General features: G+C 47.1%; 1 protein-coding gene across 1 annotated transcript in view; it reads right to left on the bottom strand.

Moving 5' to 3' along the window:
• The window catches only part of NCAN (neurocan), a 75,524-nt gene that overhangs the window by 19,369 nt on the left and 37,743 nt on the right, over positions 1-18,412 (bottom strand). Inside the window, exons 9-10 of the mRNA XM_084825700.1 lie at positions 14,043-14,159; positions 6,319-6,432 (exon numbers count right to left, since the gene is read on the bottom strand). Coding sequence (XP_084681826.1) covers positions 6,319-6,432; positions 14,043-14,159 — 231 coding nt within the window. The remainder of the gene's footprint in view (positions 1-6,318; positions 6,433-14,042; positions 14,160-18,412) is intronic.

Genomic DNA, 18,412 nt, shown 5'->3' with positions numbered 1-18,412 from the left:
GGAAGGAGTTAGCTGAAACTCTGATGGAGCTAGCAACCATCAATCCAGAGTGATCAAGCTTTTGTTTCTGATGCTGAAAAGACTCAAAAGAACAATCCGGGGGTTGCAGCACTTTCCCTGAAAGCTTTTAAATTTTGTCTCGAGGGGTGTGTGTGTGTGTGTGTGTGTATGTGTGTGACGAGAAAGAGTGAACATGAGAGCAGTCGATAAAATGATGCATACTTTTGAGCAAGAGCTTTTTCCTCCTCTCCTCAAAATCTAGAACTCAAAATTGATTGCCAGGAGATCCTTTGGACTGGGAGATCCTTTGGACTGTGGACAAAAGGAAGGTACTTCTGCACATGGAATTTTCATCCAGAAGACTACTGGCTTAGATAGCTTAAAAAACAACAATGAAAACTTTAAAGTATTAGAGATGTTCCTGGAAAATAGGTCCATCAAATTTATTTAGCCACTAAATGGAACCTCCAAGTATAGAGGCAGTATACCTCACAGGATCAAATGCTGAGGACAAACACCAGGGGAAGAGCTGTTGCCTCTCTGTCCTGCCTTTAGGCTTCCTAGAGGTGCTTGGCTGTCCTCTGTTGGAAGCAGGATACTGGCCTGTTTGGTCTGATCGTGACTCTGCTGGGACCATCTCAGGTGCCTGCTGGCGCCTTCCTTTGAGACTGTCTCACCAGTAACTCTGATCTGTGGGTTGACCACACGTTAAACTCAGCATTTCCTGTCATTGCCCATTTGCACGGTACCACAGGTCTGCCTCGCATTCAAAATAGGTCATCATGAATGGCTCCTGGAGGGGAGGTGGACGCAGATGCCATGTTGGGAGCCAATGTGGTGTAGTGGGCTGGAGGTCAGGAGATCTGGGTTCTAGTCCCTCCTTGGCCACGAAGCTCATGGGGCGACTTTGTGCAGTACCTAACAGCCTACGTCACAGGGCTGTTGTGAGGATAAAATGGAGAGGATCACGTACCCCACTCTGGGCTCCTTGGAGGAAAAAAGGTGAGTTATAAATGTAACAAATAAATAGATAAATGGCTGGAGAGCAGTCCATGAGCTGCAATCCACGAGAGCTTATGCCATGTAAATGTGTTAGTCTTTAAGGTTTTTCTTGAGCTGTAATTGTAATCCTGTCTTTTCTGTTTTTCATTCTGTTAGGTGCCAGAAAGACACTTTATGTTGTCCAAGTTGCATGTGGTAATTCCTCGTGACTGCCTACATTGTCCTTCTCCAATCAGGCACCTTCCAGTGTTCTGGACCACAACTCCCATCGGCCTCAGCCAACAGAGCCATCAGTCAGGGATTATGGGACCTGTAGTTTGGGGCGCACAGGCCTGCGTTAAAATAAAATAAAGGCATGCAATGCACAACCAAATGGCATGGCACCTATTTTTGACTGCAATTCCCATCAGCCTCTGCCAGCAGAGCCAGTGGTCAGGGACTGTGGGAGATGTAGTCCAGAGGGCACAGGGCTGCTTCACATTAAAAATGAATAAACAAACGGCATGGCGCCTGTCGGAATGTGTGTGCAGCATCAGGAGCAGTGTTGTGCAATGTCCCCCCACCCCGCCCCGCACGATGCCATTCCTCATCAGCCCCCCTCCTGCTTTCTCCAGAGCCGAATTCACTGGAGCCGAGAGTGTGGAATTAACCTCGTAGGAGATAATTGGACTGTTTCTTACATCCCAGTGGGGAGGCGCTCGCTGCTTTGATCTCCAGAGCAAGGAAGCAAGGCGCCATAGGGGAGGATGAGCACTGAGCACAGGGAGGGGGGCGTCAAGTTCCCTCTCCACCTCCTTGCCCCATATTTATTTCAGGGTTTGTTCTGTGCACAGGATGCGGCAGGAGAGAGTCCCTGTCTCCCCCTGTTTCATGGGGGGATTCGCTGACTCCAAAGCGGTTCCCTTGAGCAAGAGCGGGGCCTGCAGGGACTGGATCAGAGGAATGGCATTCTTTCTCTCTGGCTGCCGAGATGGCAGCATCCAGCACCAAGGGAATTTCCTATGGAAGAACTGGAGGAGGATGTAGCAGTGTCTCTCTCCCCACCTCTCCTTTCCCCTTCACTGGGATGTACCTGGGGGCACAGCCATACTCTGCACAGAGAGGATCCTAGATTCAATATCTGCTGTTCTCGTTTTGTTTGAAATCGGTCACACAATGGCTGATGTCAATGGCAGATCCATGAGACCTGGAGACCTCAAGCTCATGTGCCAAATCTGGCTTACCTGGGGTCCTGATCAGGGTCTCCGGGTTGGGGGGGAGGCAGGGGGGGCAGGGGTGGCAACAGAATATCCTAGAAGAGACCATGGCTGACTGGCTGGCTGGAACTGGGAATAGCTGCACTCCCTACTGCAAACTTTTGGGGCCAAAGCCCAGGGTTTCACTCATGACCACCTAAAGAGCACCCCACCCCTAGTAAGACTATTAAATCCAGTGACTAAAATTGCTCAGCTGTATCAAATTTTATTGAGGGTCCTACTTGTGTTCTTACAATCTCAACTGGAGGAAAGGCAAGGGTCTCTCTCTCTCCTTACCCCGCCACACCTTTCCTCTTTCATTTTTTCCTGCCCCTTCTCTCTCTTGGCCACCCTCTTCTCTCTCTCCCTCTCTCTTTCCTCCCCCTCCCCCTCTCTCTCTCCTGGAAGAAAGGCAAGGGTGCTTCTCTCTCTCTCCCTCCCTCCCCCGCCACACCTTTCCTCTTTCTTTTTTTCCTGCCCCTTCTCTCTCTTGGCCACCCTCTTCTCTCTCTTCCTCTCTCTTTCCTCCCACTCCCACTCTCCTGGAGGAAAGGCAAGGGTGCTTTTCTCTCTCTCTCCCTCCCCCGCCACACCTTTCCTCTTTCTTTTTTTCCTGCTCCTTCTCTCTCTTGGCCACCCTCTTCTCTCTCTCCCTCTCTCTTTCCTCCCCCTCCCCCTCTCTCTCTCCTGGAGGAAAGGCAAGGGTGCTTCTCTCTCTCTCTCTCTCTCCCTCTCCGCCACACCTTTCCTCTTTCTTTTTTTCCTGCTCCTTCTCTCTCTTGGCCACCCTCTTCTCTCTCTCCCTCTCTCTTTCCCCTCCTCTCTCTCCCCCTCTCTCTCCCTCTCTCCCTCTTTCTGCCACCCCCTTTTCTCTCTCTTCTCCCTCTGGCCCCATTTCCCCCTTGGCCACCCTCTTTTCTCCCCCCCCTTCTTTCATTTTGCCATCCCCTTTTATCTCAATCTCTCTCTCTCTGCCACCTGCATATCCTCAGGCATGGGCTCCCAATCTAGACCCACCCCTTCCCCAGCCCCTTTCCCCCCAACTACAGATTGTTTGGTGGTTTTCCAGCTTTTGCAGTTGTTTTGTTCCTGTTTTAAAATGTTGAGATGCCTCAGGCTCAGTTACCAGCAGGAAGAGGTTTAAGCTGAAATAGGCTGGCATTTTTGGCCCCACTCTCTTTTGCCTTCAGCTGACCACTGGAATGTTCCCCCCCCTTCAATTTCTCCAAAACTGAATTTGGCCCTTGAGCTGAAAAAGGATTGACACCCCATCTCCAACAGCCAGCCCAACCTGGTGCCCTCCAGATATTTTGGACTACAACCCCTGTCACTCTTGACCATTGGCCATGCTGGCTGGGGCTGATGGGAGCTGCAGTCCAACACAGTTTGGGGAAGGCTGCAAGGATCCCTCTGGAGCAGGAGTGGGCAACCTTCCCCCCCTTCCCATCAAAGGATGCATTCCCCAGGACCGGCCCTACCATGAGGCAGGGTGTGGCAGCTGCCTCAGTCAGCAGATACATGAGTATCCTGAAAAGTGGCAAATGGTTAGTTATTTAATTCATTGCCATTGTGTTTTTATTGCCAGGGATGGAGAGAGGAGCTTGCGGGATTTTCTGCCTCATGTGCCAAAATAACACAGCTAGCTGTGGATACTATGCACCTTGAAAATTGCTCCTCCACTCTGGGCGGGGGGCAAGAAGTCAAAGCAAAAGTGGGCAGCTTCAGAATCCAAAGTATTCTGGTTTACCTAATCTGGACTAAAGACTGCCCCCCTTCAATTTTCGCTTTGGCTACCTCAGATTAGAATGCCCATTTCCACCTCAAACCATTCCTCTAAAGCAGCAGTGGGGTGAAATCTCTGTCCTATGCAGGTCTTCTCAGAAGTAAGCCCCAATGGATTTGATGGAGTTACTCCCAAATTATACAGAGGTTATTTCCTTTTTTTAAAGAAAGCTCAGCTACTGTTCTGCAAAGCAAGGGGAAAAAAATCCTTTCTGCCTTTAGTGTACTTCTCCTCTCTGTCACACACACACACGCACACACCACACACACATAGAGCAGAAGCCTATCAGTTTGATGCTGTGTCTGTTCCTTGGACAAAGTTGAGGATATAGCATCTTCTTGAGTCCAGATCTCCCTCCCTCCCTCCCTCCCTCAGTGTTCAAGATCCTTCTGCCTCCTCCCTCTAAAGCAGGTGGGCAGCCTGTGGTTGTAGAGCTTCATGAAGCCCTCAGCTTCATCCCCTAAGTCCTTGGCAAGCAAGCAATTCACACCTCCAGAAAAAGTAATATGTCCCTTCTGGCAGTCCCACTGGGTGGGGAAGAAGAGGGATAGAGAAAGTGGGTGGCGGAGAGAGAGAGAGAGAGAGAGAGAGAGACTGAGAGAAAAGGGAGTGGCAGGATGAGAGAAAGGAGGGAGGGAGAGAAAGAGGGTGGCCAAGAGAGAGGGGGCAGGGAAAAAAGAGAGGAAAGGTGTGGAAGAGAGAGAGATTGAGACAAGGGGTAGCAGAGACAGACAGACAGAGAAAGAGAGAGAGAGAGAGAGAAGGGAGAAACAGGGAAACGAGGATAGCGAAGAGAATGGGGGTTCAGGAAAAGAGAGAGGGAAGGTGTGGCAGAGAGAGAGACAGAGACAGAGAGACATGCAGATGGTACACATACATACACATAGAGGGAAGGGATGGCAGAGAGAGAGGGAGAGAGAGAGAGAAGGGGTGGCAGAGAGAAAGGGAGAGAGGGAGGGAGAAAGAAGGGGTGGCAGAGAGAGACAGAGACAAAGAGTGAGAGAGAAAGGGTGGTAGAGAGAAAGAGACAGGGAGGGAGAAAGAAGGAGAGGCAGAGAGAGAAACAAGGGGTGGCAGGGAGGGGGGAGGGAGAAGAGAAGAGAGTGGTAGAAAGGGAGTGAAAGCAAGGGAAAAAGAGCAGTTTCACACACTTTTGGCATGTGGCCCTGACAGATTTCCCACAAGGGAATATGGCCCTCGACAGAGAGAAGGGGTTCCCCACTCCTGCTGTAGAGGGGAAAATGCTCACCCGCTCAGCCATAAAAGCTTACTGGGTGATCTTGTGTCAGCATCTCCCTCTCACTGTCTCACCTCCTTTGCAGAGTTGTTGTGAGGTTAGACTTGGGGTGGGAAAGCAAGGTGGGATGTAAATGCAATAAATATATGCAATAATATGAAAGCAAACTGCAGCGTTTACCAAAAAGATTTGTAGCAAATCACTTCAGGCCATCAGGAGGACATAGGAAAAGTGACCAATTAACTTAGGAAAATGAATACCCACTCTTAATAATGTGATTGTCATGGTCAGTAATTCCTACGTTTAATTTCCTTCTGACCTCACTGTTTAGAATTCTTCCCCCCACCTCTGTCTATAAACCTGAATCTCTCTATAACTTTCCATGCATCTGATGAAGTGGGCTGTAATCCATGAAAGCTTCTACCACAATAAATATGTTTTTAAGGTGCTGCAAGATGCTTCGTTGTTGTTTGTATTCTGTTATCTTTTATGTCTCTTTGTAGGCAGTTAGATGGTTTAAGTCTTGTTCAGTGCCTAGAGCTTATCAGTGGCTCACTTATATTAGGTGATAACTTGAGAGAAAGAGACCGATTTCTATCTTGTCTGTGCTTTGTTTCCCATTAAACCAAAGTCTCAGCCTCTTGGGTTCCACAGAAGGCTACCTCCATTCCCCCACACCACTGGTTTCATGGTTTCCTGCCTTTTGTGCAGTGTTTTCCCCATTCTAAAATGTTGAAATGTCTCTCTTGAGGCTTAGTAACTGGCAGGAAGGGTTTTAAGCTAAATTATGCTTCGAACCAATTCACTCTCGTCTGCCTAAATGACTACCAACCTGAGATTTCTAAGAGCATCGCTAACCTTTATTTGGAACTTATAAGCCCGGACTGAAAAAATGGATCAGCCCCCAAACTGGATTCTCCCTCTGCCCCTTCCCTCTCTCACCAAAACAGTGACATGGTCGAGGCATGTACTTCTGGAACCCTGCACAGTGGCTTAGATTGCCTTTATGTTTGGGCTGGCCCTGGAAGCATTCGTCAAGGGCCACGGAGGCCTGTGCTCACCTTGGTCACACAAGCTGCCACCATAGCTGGGCAGACAGAGGCACACAAAAGCATTGATTTCATCTATGCAGGTGCCAGCATTCTGGCAAGGGCTGGACAAGCAGTCGTCGATATCTGTCAAGAGAAGGACACAGGAGTGATTGACGGAGCTGGCGAGAGAGGGACATTCTCCGCTAAAATCACAGCGGATGCTGTCTTGTGAAGATGGTTGGTCCACCTTCTGCACGGTTTACCTCCTCCAATTGGCAGCAGCTAGTCAGGGTCTAGGGAGGCTATGCATCCTGTTTTACAGAGGACAGTCCTGTATTTGAAGGCAATCTCTATTTGAGGGACTGTCCGGTTCACATTCCGTTTAAAGCAGGAACTTGAATGCTTAGCACCTGGACAGCAAGCCGAGGGGCCACAAAGGTCACCTGGAGCTTTTCTACATGAGGCATTTATTGTGCGCGCATCATTCCTTACTCACAGTTGTTTATGGGTTGTTTAGATGACCCTTCAGTTTCGCTTCTGTTTTTAAAGAGCATTTTCCCATGTGTGTGTTTGTTTTTAGAGTGGGGAAAACAGAGTATCATTTGTGAAAGCGAAAGAAAATGTATTTTCCTACTTGTGTATTGTGATATTTCGCTATAGCACAGCACCACTTAGAGGTTATGGAGTGGAAAAGCAGGAAAGGAAAGGCTCTTTGTGTAGAGCTCGTATCTCAATTGAAATGGAAAGTAGAAACAGGATTCATAGCCTTGTATAGAAAAGTTCCTTGTCAGTCTTCCCTGCTAAGGTGAGATGGAGTATATTTCTGTTTGAATTATAATCATTATTTCAAAATATGCATCTATAGGCACATTTTATTTATTTAATTTTTTTTAAAAAATCCAATAATTAGCCAAAAAAGCTCAAATGAGACAGATCCTGCCACCACAGGCTTGCAACATAAAAAGGCATGACACACAAGGAAAAGGGGAAGGAGTGGGAAAAGGGAAAGGGCTGGTGGAAGGGGCCTGCTTCCCTGTCTCATCACCCTCTCTCTTTTATGCAAATCAGTTCCCCCATTTGTCCACTTGGGGGGGATACATTTACCTTTTTTGGCAATGTGTAAACTAAGTGGTCACCCTACTGGTTCTCAGGCCAAGGGGGCTCTTTCCCAGCACCCAAGATCTTTTTCTTTTTCTTTTTTTTAACAGGAGACACTGGGGATTGAACCAGTGACCTTCTGTGTGCAAAGCAGGTACTCTACCATTGAGCAATTGGCCCTCCACTTAGCGCACCATCAGATGAAGGCATGCTGCTGAATCCTGCTCAAGAATTCTGGGGAATTCATGGGCCTCCATTAGGGATGTATGGATTGTGTAAAATCCATGCTGTCTGTGCTTCATGGATTGTCAGGTGCCTGTCAGCCCACCATCTGCCCACCCATGGAATCGGACTTTGTTTCTGAATTTGTGCGAATTTGCACATGCGAAAATGCACAAATCCCCCCTCCAATGTGCATTTTCATGCTTTAGTCTATGGGGGAAATGTTCATCTTTGGCGGCTTTTTAAAATTTTGTGCATTTTTTAATGACAAAATGTGTGCGGAATTTGGGAAAGTTAGAAAGCTAGTTCTCAAGGCCGTGGAATCTAGCTGAGAGGGGAAAAGCTGGTTGTCTGCAGAATCCACAGGTAAAATTCATTTGGTTCTGTTGTGGTTTCTCCGACATCCCTAGCTTCCATGAAAGTGGCGGCCATTTTTCTGCCTCTTCCATGGACTGAAATCAGCCCAAATGGTTGAAGCAGCCTTACCCTTGGAGGAAAGGAACAAAAAGTAGGAAGTACCTCCAGCACCTCTTGGGAGCCTTTAATGCAGGGGTGGACAACTTCTGGGTTTTCCCCAAAACACACAGGGGGGCACACCCATTCCCCCCACCCTGTTGCTGCCACCATGCCAGTGAATTTGCCTTGTTTGGAATCACAATTGTGCTTCTGCTTATGAACAAGATTTGAAGAAAAACAGGTCCTTTCTTTTGCTGCCACCAGGGCAAATTCAGCAGCAATGATGGTGAGGGGTCGGCAGGGTGTGCAGAGAAGGTGGTGGGGGGGTTGCATGCAGCCCACCCCTGCTTTAATGAGTCAATGCATTTACTTTTCACAATGCACGAGCAATTCTCGGAGACCACTTGCGTGTGCCCTGGCATACTCTTTGGGAAAGAACAAAGCATCCCAAATTGCACCACAGTCTTCCGAGACAGATTTCTGGGTTTGATGCTGATAAGCTTGTGGCCCTAATTATGTCCAATTAATGGTTGGATGGGCAGAGAGAAAGGCAGAGGACGGATGGATGGGTAGAGAAATACTGCTTATGGATGACTGGAGATACGTACGGATGAAAGTAGAATATTTGGTGGGGGGGGGGGAAGAGCAAGCAAATGAGTCAGTGTGGAACACAGACCCATCAGGGCTGTAGATGAAACCTCTGAGCTCATCTGAGCTTTGACAAGCAGCACCCAGCTATATCCAAAGCAAAAGATTAACGCCACTGCAATCCGGAAGATGGATGCGCTGGCATACCAGACAGACACGCGAGCATGCAGAAAACGGGTCTGAAAGTGAGAAGAAGTGTTGCCTCTTTTTCTGGTAGTAAGGGCAGTCTGTGTTTTGGGAAACTTGGAGCAAGGAGTGCTGAAGAACCCTCAGGCTAAAGGGAGGATTTTTGAACTTGCAGTGATGAGTGTTTGCTTCTGAACATTTTTAGTGTGAAAGCTCTCCTGTAATATTTTTAAAGAAATATACTTTTTAAAATACTTTCTTATCTTAAACTGTTTTTTCTAAGTGATTAGAAAAAACAGCAGGTCTCTGCTGCTTCCTGGACACCATTTTCCCCTTTCTTTTCTCCCTTCTCAAGCGAGCCCAACCAATCAGGGAATGAACATGATGAGATTTGCTGATGTGACCCACAAAACAAAGCCAATTCGGAATGTGGGCAATTTTCCCTGTCATCGCTCTGAATGGGCTAACATGATTACAGCATTGTTTGCAGCCCCAGTCCCCTCAAAAATCCAAAGGAGAGAGGGTGCTTTCTGGAGCTGATCAAAGGCTTCCCTCTCTCTGCTTGGAGACCTTGGAGAGAATAGCTGCTTCTAGTCAGTGTTGACAGTACCAGTGGCCTGTTTTGTATAAGGCACCTTCATATATCACAAAAGGGGCCGTGGCTCAGTGGTAGGGTACCTGCTTTGCATTCAGAATTCCCTGGTTCAGTCCCTCACATCTCCAGTTAAAAGAATCAGGTAGGAAGCGATGGGAAAACCACTCTTTCTGCTGGATATCTGCTGCCAAGAGTAGGCAATACCAGATTGACCAAAGGTCTGATGCCTCAGTGTAAACCAGGATGCAAATAACTCAAATATATTCTGTGCACCCGTAAGGGGGTGGGGGGAGGAGGAGGGTGAGAACTTTAGAACCAAAGGGTTGAATCCAGATGTAGTCATACCTAGAGTAGACCCACTAAAATCAATGGGACTGGAGTTAGTCATGACTAATGTCAGACCCATTTATTTAAGAAGAGCTGTGCTGCATCAGACCAAGATCTATCTACTCCAGCATTCTGTTCATTTTGTGGGTCTACTCTAAGGGCAGCATCCAACTGTGTCATTCTGTTAGTACAATGATGTTGCGTTAGGGATGTCAGAGAAATGAGAAATGGAGTCAAATGAGTTTGGATTTCTAGGGATCTGACCCATGGATTCCATGGCAGACTGGCTTTTCCTGAGTTGCACAGATTCTGCGGACTTGTGGACCTTTTAAAAACAAAACAAAAAAAACTTTGGGGAATTTTATGCTACTTTATTTGCAGAAAAATACCTAAATAAAAAAAATACAGTCTAAAAATGTGAATTTCCCCCATAGGCGAAAACATGAAAATGTGCATTTTGGAGGGGTAATTTGTGCATTGGGCGTGATTTGTACGTGTTCAGAAGTCTGAACTTGTGCAAGCATAAATTTGTGCAACTTCGGGAAATTGGAAAAATCTGATTTCATCAGCAAGCAGATGATAGAAGGAAAGGCACCTGGCAATTTGTGAAATGCATACAGACCGGATTTTGCAAAAGTCCTACATCCCTACATTGCATTAATGTAATCTAGGTTCTGAATTATGCGCAAAAGAGGAATCCACCTAAAGTTACATTTGCACAAGCATGGTTGCACAGGCCATTGTGCATTATGATTGTGCAACCTGTCACACACACCTCTTGTGCAACCAGTTGTGCATTCTGCTTGTGTAGGTATTGTGCAACCAGATGTGCAACTGCTTGCACAACCAATGTAATTGACAATCACTTGCACAACGGAAAGGTTCAGCGGAGCTCCATTAGCGCTTTCTGAATTTGTGGAATGACACCATTGGATATTGCCCCAAGTATGACTAAATCTGGACCCAATCCACAGAATTTTAGTGTTTTGGAAGGGGCTTTGGAGATCATCTAGTCCAGCTCACTACTCAGTGCAGGATCTACAATGCAGGATGCAACTACAGTATCCCTACCAGATGGCTGTCCAGGCTCTGCTGAAATACTTCTAGTGAAGGAGAACCTCCCACCCCCCAAGGTGATCTGTTCCAGTGTCAAACAGCTTTTACTGTCAGGATGTTTCTCCTAACATGTAGCGAAAATCTGCATCTCTACAATTTCCCCCGTTGGTTCCAGTCCTGCCCTCTGGAGCAACAGAGAACAAGCCTGCTCCATCTTCTGCCTGAGAGCCCTTCAGATATTTAAAGACTGCTATTATGTCTCCCCTTAATCTTCTTTTCTTGTGTTTTTCAAGCCGCAGCCCCTCTGGTGACCCTTGGCAAGCCATTTTGGAAACATATGCAGCATCAAAAGCAATTTGGGGATGTGCCATCATGGGACAGATTACTGCTGTTCAAAGCAGGGAAGGGTGGCAGCTGGGGGGATTTTTTAAAACTAAAAAAAAGAGGTAATCCCTTTACATCAAGGTAAGGTCCAAAATGTCACCAACAGCATCCTAAAGGGGAAGTATCCTGCTTATACTCGCACGGGGACAGATTTAGCTCCAGTGATTTAGCCAGGGTCAGTTCCAAAGGCAAGTCAGAAGGCAGGCATAACTTGAAATACAGGAAGCTCCAGAGAAGAGCTAACTCAAGTGTCCCCCAAACTGGGGTCCTCCAGATGTGTTGGACTACAACTTCCAGCATGCCCCAGTTTGGGGGAGGCTGAGCTAGGAGACCAGTGAAATACGGGGCAGAGAGCTGGTGTAAAGGTGTCATTTCAACACCGTGCCTAGATCAGAAGGCTTTTAAGTCCGAGCCTTCAGATGCCCATCCAGAGCAGAGTTGAGCAGAGTCAGCTGAGCCTGAACGGTTAGGCAGCTGCATTACCTGGGGCTACGGAACCGCTAGGCATCAGCCTGCATCTGAGAGGAAGCTAGGTGTGTCTTGAGGGGAAAGTATGATAGCCCACCTCCCCCTGAGAACCCAGGATCCCCCAATCTGCTTCAAGGTCCCTCAATGGAGGCAGCTCCTCCATCGTGTTCAGCTCAGGGGATTTTGCAAGGAATACTGCAGGCATGACTGAACTGCAGTAAATCAGACTAAAGCAGAAGGTAGATCTTCAGATGTTTGGGGCTTCTACTTCCAGACGCCCCTGCCACCATCGCCAATTGGCCAGGAATGCTAAGAGCTGAAGTCTACAGCTTCAGCACCTACACTGTATTCTTTCCTGCGCCAGGTGAAGACCTTTTTATTTTCCCAGACATGTGAGCATTTTAGCTTTCTAGCTAGAAGAGAGACAGTGTGGTGCAGTGGCTAGAGTGTTGGACTGGGAGCCGGGAGATCCGGGTTCTAGTCCCCACTCAGCCATGGAAGCTCCCTGGGTGACTTTGGGCCAGTCACAGACTCTCAGCCCAACCTACCTCACAGGGTTGTTGTTGTGAGGATAAAATGGAGAGGAAGAGGATAATGTAAGCCACCTTAGGTTCCTTGCAAGAGGGGAAAAGGCAGGATATAAATGCAATCAATCAATCAATCAATCAATCAATCGCTAGCTTTGCTGTTTTAAATCTGTATTTTAAATCCCTGCATTGCTGCTAGCTTTTATTCTGGTTTTATTCTGGTTGTATTGTTATACTGTGGTTTTAATGTTTTATATATTTTGTATTGTTTTATTGTGTGCCTTTTGGTTTTAATTTTTGTGAACCGTCCAGAGAGCTTCAGCTATTGGGTGGTATAGAAATGAAATAAATAAGTAAATAAGTCCAAAACATCTGGAAATTTAATTGCTGCCTGCCCTGTTGTAAAGGATGAGGCTGAGTAGAAATCAAGGGCAGTTTCGTGGATGCTGGTGTGTCTTATGCTGCATCCAAGAGCCACGGTTTGTGATCTGTAGTTGCAGCGGTCAAAATGAGTGCTGCAGGAAGGGACAGGAGATGGTGCGGGAAGGAAGGAATGGAGCCCCCTGTTCAATCACAGCCAGATGGTGCTGCCCTTGAAACTGCCCACTGCTCGCTCCATCTGCCCAAGCGATCTTGCCGATGCTGACAGAAGCCATGACAAGGAGGCAAGGAGAAAGATGAGGACTCGGGAAGGGAGGCATCCATGTGAGGAGTGAGAACAAAAAGCATGGGAAAAAATGGAGGAAGGGGAGGGAGAGTAGCGGAATACGCAACGGAGAGCAGCCAGGGGTCAATGGTGCAGGACATGCATTGCCTGCGTGAGGCCACAGACAAAACTACAGATAAAAGATTCCCCAGCAGCAGGTTCTGGAAAGGTGCTACCTTTGACCCTGGAGCCAGATGCAGGCATATCCAGCCGTCCTGGGTTCCCCAAATGGTGCCACTCCTTTCCCCTGATGGTTGATTGTTTCCCTGCTTTTGTGCACCCCCCCATTTTTAAAGGCATTTTGCCCCCAGTCCTTCGTCTTTGGCCCCGCCGACCACTGGGATACAGCACCCAGGAGCATCTCAGAAATGGAATTTGGCTGTCCAGCTGAAAGAGGTTCAACACTCTTTCCCTGAAGAAAACTGCTAGAGTAGAGGGTAGCAGTCTGGATGGAACAGTCGTTTGATTTGGCATTAGGCTACTGCATATGAGATCTGCTTTGGGGAGTGTCTAGATTTAGCTTAGAAAAAAAAGGTGAGTTAAAGTTTTATCAAGGTGTATAAAATTAGGGATGGCATGGAGAAAGCAGAGGAGGAGACCATTTTCTTTCCCTCTCCTAAGTCCAAAGCCGCATTCTGCGTTTAAATACTGATTGTTACCTGCTCTGTTTTCAAGGGATGGAAGCTCACTAATGCTGCAATCATAAACATGCTTTCCTGGGAGTAAGCCCCACTGATTAAGCATGTGTAGGACTGCATTGCAAATTACCAATTTTCAACCTCAATCTGACTCAGGTCTCCCTTTTAAGTCCTTGGAATATCTTTCTTTCCTCTTTCTCCTATTCCCTCTCTGGTTTTCTCTTACCTTGGCCCATCTCCCTGCCTCTGGAGTGTTCTCAGCAATTCTCCCCCTTTCTCGGTGCCCCCCACAACTGAACACACCCTATCTCCCATTCTCCACAGGGAAGGGTCTTTTCTCAGAGGCCTTGTTTTGGCTACATAGTAATTGGCACTCAGCGCCTGAGTTTGATTTTAGCGGGAGCGATAATAATATGCCCAATCACCCTATGTGGGAATGCTGCTGAATTTGAGCTGAGTTTCGGGTGCTTAGCAGAAGGACGTTCCCTCCCCTGCCCCCTCACCTATTTCGCAGTTCTCCCCTGTGAAGCCTTGCAGGCAGTTGCAGCTGGAAATGTTTCCATTGGACTGACAGGTCCCACCGTGCAGACACGGGTCGTTATCGCAAGGGTCTGTATCAGCTGCAAGTCAGAAGAAAAGGAGAGACGTGGTAACAGTGATGCCTTCCTTGCTTTTGTGCTCAGGCAATCCAAATTCTATGCCCTGTATAAACCATGCACATCAAGGTTTGCAGAATCATGTTTTGCATAATTGAATCTTGATTTGCATAACTGAATCTTGATTTTGCTACTCATGGCAAGGTTGAGGTCAAAAGCCCCCATATCCCTGAACCATTGGAAAGTTTACTCAGCCACCCCCTCTGGCTTCTGAGTTTCATCGGGCATCGCTCACATACCTCCATGAGAACTAGGGACTTGTTCTTTTGAAACACAATAAAAGCTGAGATTCTAAATCCTGCAGCCAATGCTCTATTCTGCACTTCTTCTGTGTTTCTTGCTGTTCCAGGATATGCAGTCACATCCCCCATTTTAGCAAATTGGTAGTTTTAACAGTAGGGTGTTTTAAATCAGCCACTTATAATTGTCCATTCTAATGGCACTGTTTAATTAATTGGTTTGAACCGTTTAATTGGATTTGATTCTTTTACGTCAGCCGCCTTGCGGTGGGATTGAAAGCAGTAAGTAAATAAATCAGGGGTTTCGGAGGCCAATTCATATTCTCCCGGTGCCTGCTTCTCCTTTTGGCTGTTGTACAGCGGAGGCTGGTGGGAGATGAAAGGAGGATTCCCTCCGCATATAATTAGTGACAACTCTCTTTAAAATGGTTTCTGGGGAAACGCACCACACTTTTCTCCCCCACCCATGCCTGGCAGCTCGGCAGAGAGGTATCTGAGCAACCAAAGGATAATTATCGACTGTCTGAAGTGTGAGGGGAACGCACCTTTACTTTCAGAGGAGCACTTAACAGCTGGAGACCACACTCGCCAACCCCTTCAGCACAGGCAATAACCCGTTAAAAACCACTGCAATAAAGGTAGCCTCTCCACATGATCAAGTGGCGTTATATTGAGCCAGTTGATCGGTCCTTGTAGCTCAGTATGCCATGCCCTGATTGGCAGCGGCCCTCCAAGGTTTCGGGCGGAGAGGGGTTTTTCCCACCTCTTGCTACCTGATCCTTTTACCAGGAGATGCCAGGGTTCAGACCTTGTTTACAAAGCACGTGCTCTGCCACTGAATTCCACAAAAAGATCAAGCAAGATTCCAGTCCCCAATATTCTAAATAAAGGGCAGACTTAAATAGGAAGCGGTCTTAGACCAGGTCAGATTGTCTCTCCATCTTCTAGTGCAGGAGTGGGCAACTTGTAGCCCTCCAGATGTTTTGGCCTACAACTCCCATCATCCCTCAGCATCAGATTTGTTGAGTAGGGATGATGGGAGTTGCAGTCCCACATGACTGGAGGGCACCAGATTGGGGAACTCACTCTGGTTGGCAGTAACTCTTCTGGTATCTTTCCCCACCAACTAAGATTGCTTAATGGGGGATTAACCAAGGATTTGAACCTGGGACCTCCAGATCACAAAACGTCGCATCGAAACTGGACAAGGAAGGTTCTGGCAGCCTGAAAATACGCTGAGTCCCGATGTGCTCTTAGAGGGGAAGGGAAGGTGAAAAATGAGACATGGGGACTTATCTCCCTGCCCTCACCCCCAGTACCACACACCATGTGCCAAGGAGTTTGCAGGGAACTCACATTTCAAGCAGAGCACACACACACACACTCCTTGATCTTTATTAAACTCACCTTGCAGCTGGCAGGAAGCTCGCAGGGACCTATTAGAGAGGAGAAGACGACTCCCAGACCATGTACATGCTGTGTCTGCTTAAGTGTTCCGCCCCCCCCCCCCCGCCCTGCTCAATAGCTTTGCCAGAATGTCGCCTGAGAAGGAATTGCTCATATATGACCGGCTGGAATTCCCTATTCTGCACATCTCTCAAAGCAGAGGTGTTGAACCCCTTTCAGCCCAAGGACCAAATTCCATTTCGGAGAAGCCCTCGGGAGCTGCATTTCAGTGGTCAAAGGCAAAACAGGCGGAGCTAAAATACCAGCATATTTTAGTTTAAAGGCCTCACTGCCAGTAATGAAGTCTTAGGGGACATCAGGGGACTGCACTGGGATCTCAGGAGGTCCGGATTTGATCAAAGGGCAGTTAGGTCATGCTACAACGAGCAGGCCTTGTTTAGCTTTAAGTGTCACCTCACCAAAGACGGAATTTTGGGCAAATCAGTTTTTCCTACTTTTGCTGCCAAGAATATACGAAGAGCCCTGCTGGATGAGACCAAAGGTCCATCCAGTCCAGCATTCTGTTAACATAGTGGCCAACCAGCTGTTAACCAGGAACCCACAAGCAGGGCATTAGTGCAACAGCGCCCTCCCACCCATGTTCCCCAGCAACTGGTGCACATTGGCTCACTGCCTCTGGTACTGGAGGTAGCACAGAGCCATCAAGACTAGTAGCCATCGATAGACTTTTCCTCCAGGAATTGTCCAACCCTGTTTTGAAGCCCTCCAAACTGGTGGCCATTACTATGTCCTGTAGTAGCGAGTTCCATAGTTTGTGCTGTGTGAAGAAGTATTCCAGCTGCTGAAACCATATCTCCTCCACAGCCACTGAAGCTATGGGAGCCCCCCCCACTCCACATTTGGGTGCCCCAACTTTGAGGCGTGATTCTCTTGTTGCCAGGCGAGAGCTCTCTGCTGTTGAATAGTAACCACATTTGTTTTCCTGCCTCAAAGCTTTGGCTTTCCCCCTTTAAAGAAAAAGTCTTGTTTGCTCACCTCTTCTTTCTCCAAACACTTCAAAGATGCCCAGTGTGATCCCCTCCCTACAAACAGCACCTGTGTGGGTGATTAGGATGAGCAACTGCACATGATAAATATTGAATTCGGAGCTTCCCCAAATGACATGGAAAGCTTTGGGGGTGGGGTGGGGTGGGGAAGAGAGAAATCAAAGTGAAAATTATTATTTTCCCTATATGTATGGAGAGAGGGAGAGGGAGAGAGAGTGCACACTTTTCTACATGAGGCTGTTAATCCACTGTATCTACTTTTGGTTTCACTGCAGAATTGAGATCCAAGCACTACACAAAGAGCATTTCCTTTGCTGTATTTCCAATACATAACCTCTAGGTGGCACAGTGGAATAGCACAATCACACAAGTGGAAAAAGTGTTTTCGTTTAATTTCACAAATAATACCACATTTCCCCTGCTTTAGAAAGAGCTTTTCTACATGAGACATTTATTGTGTGTTTATCATTCCTACTCATGCTTGTTGACAGGTTCGTTAGACAATGTTGTGACCCTCCAATTTCGCTTGTTTCTAAACAGCACTTCAGTGAGTAAATTTAGAGCAGGAAAAATGCGGTATTATTTGTAAAAGTGAAAAAAAAGCTTTTTCCACTTGTGTAATTGCTCTATTCCGCTACACCACAGTGCCACCTAGAGGTTACGTAGCAGAAAAGCAAGAAAGGAAATACTCTTTGTGTAGTGCTTGGATCTCAACGTGGTGAACCTGAAAGTAGATACAGTGGATTAGCAGCCTTGCATAGAAAAGCTCTGAAAAGCTCACAATGTCATTCTTTAAACCGAGGGACTGAGGAGTGCACAATAAATGCCTTGTGTTGTAAAGCTTACATAGTCCTCTTCCGCAACAAAATGGTGCTTCATCTTAAGTAAATATGCTTAGCATCTGGGCAGCAGAAGCAAAGTCCATTTTATTCGTGTAACCACGCTGGTGCCTTGATTGAAGGGAGTTTAAAATGAAGAACTGCACATGCTCAGAGTATATCTTTTTTTTTTTTTTAATCGAGGATGACAAACTCTTTTGTTTCATTTTTGTTGCTCTAACAAATCAGGAATTTAGAAGCAGTTACAATGCATGGAACGGCAACTGGAGTGGGGCAAAGAGAAACGTCTGCTGTGTGCTTCTCAACTGAAGTCATACATAGGGTTGCCAAAGCCCACCTGCTGATATGACCATTAAATCCAGGGCCTAAAATTACCCCACTGCACCACTGGCTGTGCATATTGGGGACACTCCACGTGGGGACTGTGTTAGGGCAAAGTCAAAGTTGACCTTTCTACCTAACAACGGTCGCTTTGGTGCAGAAGGTTCAAGGTTCGATCTCAGGCATCTCCCGTTCAACAAAGAAAAGAAAAAGGATCAGATGGCATGACAGGGAAATCTTAGGACTTTGAGAGCCACTGTCAATCAAGAGTTGAGAATTCCAATAAAAAGTTTTATTCCTGACCCGATAAAAAGTTCTTTCATAGGCTTATGTGACTTTGGAAGTGCCCCAGACTCCCTGACAAA

Source organism: Heloderma suspectum, chromosome Z, assembly GCF_057233095.1.
Source record: "Heloderma suspectum isolate Gila_16-S chromosome Z, 16-S_ref, whole genome shotgun sequence".
Taxonomy (NCBI): domain Eukaryota; kingdom Metazoa; phylum Chordata; class Lepidosauria; order Squamata; family Helodermatidae; genus Heloderma; species Heloderma suspectum.
Note: the sequence above shows the minus strand (reverse complement) of the source record. Positions and strands in the feature narration are given on the sequence as shown.